Raw genomic sequence first — 9,918 nt, forward strand, 5'->3', positions numbered from 1 at the left:
TAAAAAAAAAAAAAAAGAATAAAGCCCAGTAGCAAGGTAAAATCTATGTTTAAAAGGCAACTTCTAATGCCAGGTAATATGAAAAGCCATCTAGTCATGCAAGGTAAATTGCTACCTATCTCTTCATATGAGAGAGTTTTGAATAAAAAATTATTTGCTTGCTACAGAAAGTGTATTAGCTATATATGACAAGCTGATGGGTAAAAGAAGAAGAGTTGGGAAAGCCAAATTATAACTTTGTTTTCAGTAATTTATGATTATGCGTTCCTGGAGAATGCAGCATGAATATTAGAGACCAGAGGTTTCTCAAGAGCTTCTCATATTCACCATGTGACAGTCATATGGGCAGGGCAGAAATTCAGGGAGATGTGCTGTCCATCAGCACTTTTTTTCTTGCAATTCAAGCAATCTGTTGTATCAACACAAAGCAATACACTCACTCTCCTCTTGTGTATTGCTTTAACTGTCTAAAGAAAGGTCACTGTTAGGCAACTTTGACCAACTCAAAGTTTACAGTAAAGTACATGAGAGGGGCAAAAATTAGAGAGATCTTGTTTTAAGAAGCTTAGTTTAAGGTAGCACTGAAAAACAACATTCTTCTACCTTTTAAACTTCCTCCTGTTTTGTTCACTTAAGTTAATACCATTTATTGTCAGACATTGATAAATACGTACAATATGCAAATTAACTCAAGAGTATTGGGAAAGAGAAAAGTGCTAAATATGAAGCTGCTCTTCATTCAATAATCAAATAATTTCAACATTTTTCATAGTATACCACGAACAGTATTCTCTTGTTATTTCAAAGAGACATTTTTAAACAACTATCGGTCTACAAAAGAACCTGTACTGCAGATGAAATATAAACATCACTTGAATGATAGTAAATACACATTCAATACATTTCTGCAAGGTTTCTGATAAAAGGTTGCAGCATACAGTATTAGAAGATAAAGATGGCCCAGAAGTTATCTTTTAAACAACCTTGACTAGCTTTTGTACCACATCACATGCTTAGGCTGCAAGGACATATTCCTGTGCTTTATGTTTGATCATGAATAACTTTGCTCACAGACACAAAATGTCTAGAAGTCTTGTATAAAACATCTACAGGCTACACAAAATTCCCACACCCTTTTTTGTACTGAAAGACAGAAATATAAAGATAATTCCCTTCCCTGTCCCCAAGAGATTATGGAAAACAGTGATTGATCAGGACATGTTTCATGACACGAAACAACTGTTTTTTGTTCAGCACAACCTCTTAAAAAGGTTCTCTTTCTTCCTAATCTGGATGGACTCTTTGGGTTTAGTGACAAAAAAACAGAAACCCAATCGTTGCAATTACACTGGAAGCCAAGGGAGATTCTAATATTCTATTTTGGACTTCAACTCACATTCAAAAGTGTGTACACATGAATGCATAAAAACAAAGTCTCATTCACTAGATTTGGGAGGAAGGGAGAGGTTTAAAGCAAGGTTGCATACAGAATTTAGTCTCTTAGATGACGACTGTCCAATTGCCAAGTGGCAGAGGGCTGCACCAGCAGGGCCACACACCCAGCAGGCCACAGCAGGGTAAGCCACGGTCCCTCCTACTCCCACAACTACACTGCATGCCTGTGCAGGCATTGCACCACTGCACTGCATGTCTGCCAGCTCCTCCATCCTCCTTTGCATCCCAGGCCCTCAGCACCCTGCTTCCCCACCCACTCCCCCGGGCTAGAGCAGGAAGCTGCAGCTGGAGAAGGGACTAGAGCCTGGGGACTGTTGCAGTCAGAGCAATGGGGGGTTGGGCAGGGCGGAAAGCAGTGGCTGAACAAGAACCTGGGGGCTGCAAATTTAACCCTTCACAGGCCACATGCAGCCCACAGGCCACCAGTTGGACACCCCCGAGCTAGATCATGACCCTGGGCATTTACAAAGATTTCTGCCCTTCAGAACAGAGGAAATTTCTAGCAGGCGAAAAACTTCTTTAACTTTACAATCCTTTACATTCATTAGCTATTACCAATAAAGAATTGCCACCTATCCAATATTTTGACAATATATGTTCCAAGAAATCATTACCACTGTACAGAGTCATTGGAGAGAAAGTCATATTTCAAAGGAAGCACAAGCTCAAAAGTGCTGCAAGCGGCTAGCAACAAAATAATGGCTCCCAGTACCCCCCACCAGTCAGTCTTCTTGCTTTTACCTGATACTAGGTGACAACCAATTGATTCAAATCATCATTATTAGGAAACAGAGGCAAGAAAGGGGGCAAACCATCCAAGTGAATCTACCTGCAGTTTAAATACCTCAGATTGTTTCTCTCTTTTTTGGCAGGGGTGGAGGGAGGGTTGGAGAGGCAGGCAGGGCAGCACCCATGATATTCATCTGTTTATTGTCTGACCAGAAAAGTCTCAGTTTTCGGAGCAATGCTACCACTTAATGTTTCATGTACAGAGAATTAAGAACGCATGCACTGAAAGCAAGGGTTCTTCTTGTAACTAAAATTTGGTGGCATTTTCCCTAAAACTACCAGACACTTAATATGGTTATCACCTTGGGGGTTCCCCTCCAATATTTTCCTTACATTGCTGTAAATATAACCTGTTCCTCCTATCCCACGTAAGTTGACAGGCTACAACTGACAGCTTAAAATATCTATATTAAGCCTCTAGCTACCCAATACTATTCAAAGAAAAAATGTTCTTCCTTTTCATCCTTCCCAGTTGATGGTTTTAACAAAAACCATGAAAGACCATTTAAGTCTCAAACTCTTCTGAAGTTAGCAGTAGCTTGAAGCCACCTATTACACCTTTTAACCACTAAGGAATGAGCAGCAAGCTCATCAGATGAGTCAGCCACAATTATGGTAGATGGCTGGTCTCCCACCCAACCTTCAGATTCTTACACAAGTCACTAAGTAACTATGTCACTGATAAGATGCTGCTGGAAATATCACAGGTATTGTCAATGGGAGGCTGAAACTTTAAATGTTTAACTAGAAATTACGGAAGAAGGATAAATTCCCTTGCTCTTTCTTCTTACTTATCAGCAAGAGCAGATACTTATCTAATCTTCTGACATTAGCAGGATTTCTGTATGTGTATCAGCAGATGCATGCAGCTTCGAAAATGTGATTGTAAAAGTTGTCAAAAGGTAGAATATGTAAACCTGTCTAAAAAATCAAAAAACAAAACAACTGAACAACCCCCTCCCCCCACAAAAAAAATTGCTTCTAACTGACCACGCTTATCCTGAAGACAATTAATCTCTTATCTGGTTAGCTGCAAAAAGGATGGAAAGTGAGCACAATGTTCAAAACTTAATCAAATTTGGTCAGAACCCCACAGGAAACACCTATGCTTGAAGTCCGACTGGCTCTTTGATGCCACGACATGCCAAGATTCCAGTTGCAGATAATATGTCAGATCTAATCTGAAATATCTTCCACAAACAATACAAACTCAAGCCATACTGGAAGTTAAGTGAAGTCATGGAAGTGAGTGCAGCGTAGTCAAAATGTGCAGCCTGGCTGGCTTAGGAACTAGCAACAGTCTAGCAGAAGCAGCAGCAGCAAACTCAGCCCCAGGTCATTATTTATTTCTCAGACAGGTTTTGCAACCCATACTGAGATCTGTGCTGCTGCCAGACTCCTACCTATACCCAGGTTAGCCTAGGTAGGTCTACACTAACCTGCTATCTGTCAACTCTTTCAGCTAACTGGGTCTCCAATTCACATGGATCAAGCTAACAAAACCTAAATGGAGAGGTAGTTCATGAATCCATGCACTACTGTTATCACTGACATTATTAGACTTTTGGCCCCAGATGTGCATGCAAAAATATTTACAGCATTTGCCAGTTACCAGAATCTCACTTAGACTCAGCTGCTTATTAGCATCAAACTATGATGTATACAGGATTTTTTATTGGCTATTAGAAACCAAGTCTCCACTCATTACTTCAGAGCAACCCAGTCACGTAGCAGACAAGTGACCACCACGCATGTCTGATGATGGAGCCCACATGGGCTTTTTACTTTACTCTCTTTACTTTATTGCTGCTTACTAGAATCATTGGTCGTTAAAATCAAAAGTGCTCTGCCCACTGAAATTCTAATAAATTACATGCATCTAGCACACAAGGCATTATTTTATATTCAACTTGCTATACCGAATTAAACATTTTTATTTTTCCTACTAATCCAAGATAAAGTAGTAAAAGAATATGCCATCAGGGCCTGGTATGAAAAAGATATCCAAAATAAATGTACAGGACATATTCCCTACTTAAACGTTGGTTCTGTATTTCAAACTCAAGGATATAAGGTCATAACCAGCTTGACCATCACAAAACAAGCAGCATGCTATACAGGCACAAAGAACAATGATTATGCTGTAAGGATAACAATGATTATTTGTTATTTTGCACCACACACACTGTGAATAATTACAGAAGATTGCATTTAGCTTTTCTTCTCCGTTTCTAATCTAAAATATCTGGCAGGGATTCCATGAGAAAGATCACAGGAACCTCGGTTACATTCCTTCATACTCTGTTACAGCACCACATTACCTGAAACTCACTTCCCAAAGCAAGCCACAAGGCTGGATATTAGTGCTGAGTTTAAATGAGAAGCATTGGTGTTGTGGGCTATGGAGATCAAACCAATATAGCTTTGCTAAGAATTTTTTAAAACTAACTTAGGAAGCTAGCTGCTGCAGTGAATTACTGCATCTGAACTTGACCTCGGTTTGAACAAATCATAGACAAATAGAACAAATTTAGGAGCAGGGGTATTATGCATAACTATTAACCATGTACTACCCATCTGCCAGCTTTAGAGAGCTACCAAAGAGTTAGTATGACCAAGAGCCCCTGCTTTGCTGTCCTCATTGGGACTTCCGGGCCGCGCTGGGAGGCCCAAGTCAATCGCTGGCCACACACCGAGGCAAAATTTTTGCTGTCCTGCAGTTCAGTAACAATAGAGTTATTGCACATCAGGAATGAAATATATTTTTCTCGCTCTTCAATTGTATTGCAGGAAGTTTGCTAGGCTTTAGCTACATCACCAGAACTATTCCAAGATTCCCCCCAACCTTTTTTTGCTCTACTATAGAATTCTTCCCACCTCCCACACATGCACAATTTAAGAGCTATACAGAAACAGCTACTATTTTTCCACTCTGACCAGTGACTCCCTTCACTTTGGTTCCACCTCTGACCCACATTACATCCCCTAACATCTCAGAGAACTGTAGAGGTTGATAAGTATCATCAAAATCTTACAGAAGGAATGACTGAGATGGAGATTAAAGATCTGTTCAAAGGCACAAGAAAGACTATGACAGTACGAAAGTTGGAGCCCAGGTCCCTGACTTAGTTCTGTAATAGAAAAAAAACACAAAACACTAAGCCACTGGATCTCAAAGGTAGAGAAATGTTTTATACATTATGTCAAGAGGCACAAAGACAAAAAACCAAACAAACACACATTCAAACAGCTGAGTATTTGTTCTAATTCTTTCCAACTGACAGTTGGACATAAAAAACACAAAAAGGTATACTTAATGTCTGCTAAGCCAAGTACTAAATCTTCTCACTATGTAAGAATATGCCTATGTCCCAGATCTATTCATCTACTCACTCATGATGATCCCAGTCTACTATTAACTGCGCTAACCCAAACAAATGTCATTTATGTAATTAGTGGTGCTCGACCTATGGTCCACAGGCCAGATCCAACCTCCAAAGCAACTGGGTCTAGCCTGCAGTACAGGAAATCAGTGCCACCCCCAGTTCAGCTCTGCACCCACAGGGACAAGGGCTGTAGAGATGGTAAGAAGGAAGAAGTGGAGGTGGAATAAAGGGGAACTGTGTTGCACAGAGAAGAGCACTGCTAAGCCACACAACCCCAGGCAAAGGCACCCAGCCCAGCACAGGGACTACAACTAGTCATCCATGATACAGCAGGAACCTGGAGTCACTGCTCCAGCCTGCCAGGGCCTGGTGATAAACAGCAACATGAGGCACCCTGCCCAGGGATGCTGAAGCTGGAGGGCACTTAACACTGCTCTGGGGCAGGTGCTCCTGGCATGGCCCCAGGATCCAGGAATTAACCCAAGCAAGCCCAGCTTTCTCCTTTCTTCCTAGGGCCACAGCCACTAGGTTATCCTATGCCAGCCCCAAGTCCACTTGCCACGCAGGAACTGGGCTTCCACCCTATGACTCACAAACCATTATCACTGCTGTCCAGGGTAGGCCTGTACTGAGGGAAACTATTTCTAATGGCCTCACTGGCCATACCAAAGGAAAGGGACCATGGGTGCCACCATAAGCACTGGCAGGAGTCCCCAGACTCTGCCAGTGATCATGTCAGAGATAAAGTAATAGGGAAAGCCAGGAAAAACCCAGGGCCTGGCTGGGAGCTGATACCTTCAGCACTAGGCAGTAGCTGCCAAAAACCTAGCCCAGCCAAGTAGCCAGTAGCAGGCCAACACCCTACCACCTGCTTCTCCCAAAGCAACTGCTTCACTGGCAAGGAAGTTGATTTCTCCCTTCTCCTAAGAAGGAAAGTCAGCAGGTCTCAGCCAAATAAAGCCCAGTGACAGCAAGTCTTTTGCTGGCCATCTTGACAAGTGGATTAGGGTGGAGGAATGGGAGGAACCTGTCAACACTCTTCTAAGGAGAAGGCAGAGCCAGATGTGGAGCAGGCCAGCCCCTAGGCTGTTCTGCCAGGGTGACTGATGAAGCCATAGACAAAGCCGTCTGCTGGAGAGCTGAAGGGAACCTCCAAGACGAGAGTCCTTTGCAGTGACATTGCCCATGTTCCACCCCCAAGCTCCCTAAACAGTCATGGAAGCAGCAACCATGTAACCCTCTCCCTGTTTAAACAGCAGTGGTGACTACACAATAAGAAGGCATCACTGTACCCACATACACTCTGAGGATGTTCTTCACAGGTCAAAGTTTTATTATTTAAATACATATATTCCACTGCTCCTAAGTTAGCAGACTTTTTAAACCTGTCAATAAGTGAAAAATAAGTCACATCTACTTTAATGTTAATGTTAAATGAGACTTCTAATAGTTTATAAGCCATGCACATATAAAAATAAAGGCAATTTTGTTTTAAACCTTTGGTGATCAGTTGAGAAACACAGGGCAAAGGCAAGTTTATAGTGCAATATTTTTGAAGCCACAAAATACTCTCATCAGTTACAATTCGGATGAAGCCTTTTTGTTTACTAAACTAAATGAACCATGGTATCAGTTTAAAGACTGATTTTAGATAAAACCTTTAAAATGCAGGGATTATCCACTCCATGTGAATATGAAAAATCCAATTAAAAAAAAACAAAACATATTTGCCCTAGACAGTGTAAGCCAACTGTTATGCTCCATAGGTGCCCGCATATTATGGTGCTCATCTTATTAAACTGTGTTTCATGATCTATAAGAAATGGTATATTAATGTGAACTATTAGAAAGCTCTGTGCACACTTTCAACCACAGTTTGCATACAATAGTAACTTCTTTCCAGCGCACCTGGGGTAGGAGCAAGCTCCACAAGATGAGACCCTGATGTTTTTCTTTGCTAGATCTCTGCAGGTATCCCATTGGATTTCATGTCTTTAGACAACACCTTTAGATGCCCTCTCCAGGAGAATTCTTCTAGCAACCAAGAACTGGAGAGGACTTTTTTCAAACCAACCTCAATTCTGCTTCTAGAATGTAGGAGGTTACAGCACAGCAACAAGGGACTTCTCCTAATACATCTCCCAGTCTAGGACAGCAAAGTTCACAATCTCCACAGCACTGTCAACATCTGTCCACTCAGGGACAAAGTCATGACTGAATCTTGCATGGCGTTACAGAATAATGAACTAACTTCAAGACCACAGAGACAGACAAAAACACTTTAAACAGAACTGGAGAGTGTGTACTTTGCTTAACCCAGCTTAGCAAAACAGTACTCTATTCTGCTTACTTGTTTTTTTTTAAAAAAAAAGGCAACTTCAAGAGTTTGAGAGGCATAAAACCTCAACTTCTAAAAGCACACTGTGCTGCAGGAGGAAAAAAAAATGCAAACATGCATGTAATTTACACTTGTGTGCTCTACATCCAACACTGCCTTCCAATCTCCTCCACATAAACAAGGACTGCAAAATTACTCATGTGGCCACATGAATTTACCTATCCCTCCCTCAATAACACTGTAACAAAAGTATGTCCTATTAAATGGGAATTACCTTCCTCCTGAGTATTCTTGCATTTCTAAGGCTCTGGTAAACAAAGTATCTTTCACCAGCATACTCAAGTTCTGTATAATTAAACAATTGTAAACACCTAAAGCAGACACTTTTCTGTTCTACCTACTCTGCCATCATATTTTGAGTAGGGTATCCCATATCAAGTCTCTGTTATGCTCTAGGATTTGATTTTAGGCTATGTAAATCTTAATAGCTTCATCTAGTTTAGAAGTGATTTCCCATACAATAAACGTTAAGTAGACAGCCTCAAGCATTCAGCATTTTTATAGTGGGTTTGTAGCCTCTGTTCACACCCTGACAAACAAGCTGCAGCGGCGAGCAGCTGTTTTCAGAAAGTTAGGAAAAAGAAAAACAACACCTTCTCAATCTCAGCACAATGTATACTACATGGTGCTCATCACATGCTAGATATGATGTAGCCCAGGGATGGGCAATTATTTTGGGTGGAGGGCTGCTTACTGAGTTTTTGGCAAGCCATCGAGGGCCACATGACAGGCAGCCAGGAGCAGATAAATATTAATTTTCTAATTTTTTTAGGGGCCTTGTGGGCCAGATAGAATAGCCTGGCAGGCCACATCCGGCCCCCCGGGCTGCATTTTACCCACCCCTGCTCTAGCCTATGCCCTTTTAACATTGAAAAATATCTTGGGGAGCCCGTGGCAATCCCAGAAACCTCACTGAAGCAGCCTGCAAAAGTGTTGCAGCAGGACAACTGCGCAGATTCACAGAAGTTTAGGGCTGGAAAGGACCTTGTCATTTTAGGATTGCCAAAACATTTTGATGCCCAGAAGACAAGAGGCAACCTGACCCAGATTTAAAAACAAAAACAAAAAACCGGCAGCTCTTGGAAAACCAAGCCACAGCCTTCAGCTACCTGAAAGGGGGTCCAAAGGAGATGGAGCTAGACCAAGAGGTCCTCCAACTGTGGTCAGCGAGCTCCATGCAGGTGGTCCGCAGAAAGGCTGCAGAACAATGGGGGATATCTGTACTTGGCCTGGCACTTGATTTATTTTTTCTGATGACGGAGATTAAGTTGGTCCACACCAAGACCCTCGGCAATTTTCCAGGGGTCCACAAAAAAAAGTTTGAGAACCACTGAGCTGGACTGTCCTCAGTGGTGACAGATGACAGAACAAGGAGCAACCATGTCCAGTTGCATTAAGGGAAGTTGAGGTTAGATATTAGTAACAACTTTCTCACTCAGAGGGAGGAAAGCACTGCAACAGGCACCCAGGGAGGCTGTGGGATTTCCATCCTTGGAGGCTTTTAAACCCGGCGAGACAGAGCCTTGGGTGGGACGATCTAGTTGGGGCTGGTCCTGAAGGGGGTGGATCTGGATGCCCTCCTGGCTCTCCTGGAGTAGTTGCAAAAGAGAGCCGGCACAAGAGTCGGCAGCCCGGCGGGGGCTTGCACGTGCGGTCGTGTGACTCCGGGGGGGGAGGGGAGGCCTAGGCTGGGCGCGCTCGGGGAGGGGAGCAACCCATGGAGCACCGGCTGCGCCCCCCGGCGCCCGCCCGCAGCTTCGCGCGGGACCTCGGGCAGCCGCGTCCTTCCCGCCGGCCTCACTCACCTGCGTGGGGCCGAGCAGCAGCAGCAGGAGCGCTAGCGAGAGCGGGGCGGCGGGCGGGCGCCGCATGACCGAGCAGGGGCTGGGG

General features: G+C 43.1%; 1 protein-coding gene across 1 annotated transcript in view; it reads right to left on the minus strand.

Annotated features, from left to right (window-relative positions):
• The window catches only part of NPC1 (NPC intracellular cholesterol transporter 1), a 44,104-nt gene extending 34,192 nt beyond the window's left edge, over positions 1-9,912 (minus strand). Inside the window, exon 1 of the mRNA XM_019526292.1 lies at positions 9,834-9,912. Coding sequence (XP_019381837.1) covers positions 9,834-9,899 — 66 coding nt within the window. The 5' untranslated portion in view covers positions 9,900-9,912. The remainder of the gene's footprint in view (positions 1-9,833) is intronic.
• Positions 9,913-9,918: the final 6 nt, after the last annotated feature.

Source organism: Gavialis gangeticus, unplaced genomic scaffold (genome assembly GCF_001723915.1).
Source record: "Gavialis gangeticus isolate Ggan-Ray unplaced genomic scaffold, GavGan_comp1, whole genome shotgun sequence".
Taxonomy (NCBI): domain Eukaryota; kingdom Metazoa; phylum Chordata; order Crocodylia; family Gavialidae; genus Gavialis; species Gavialis gangeticus.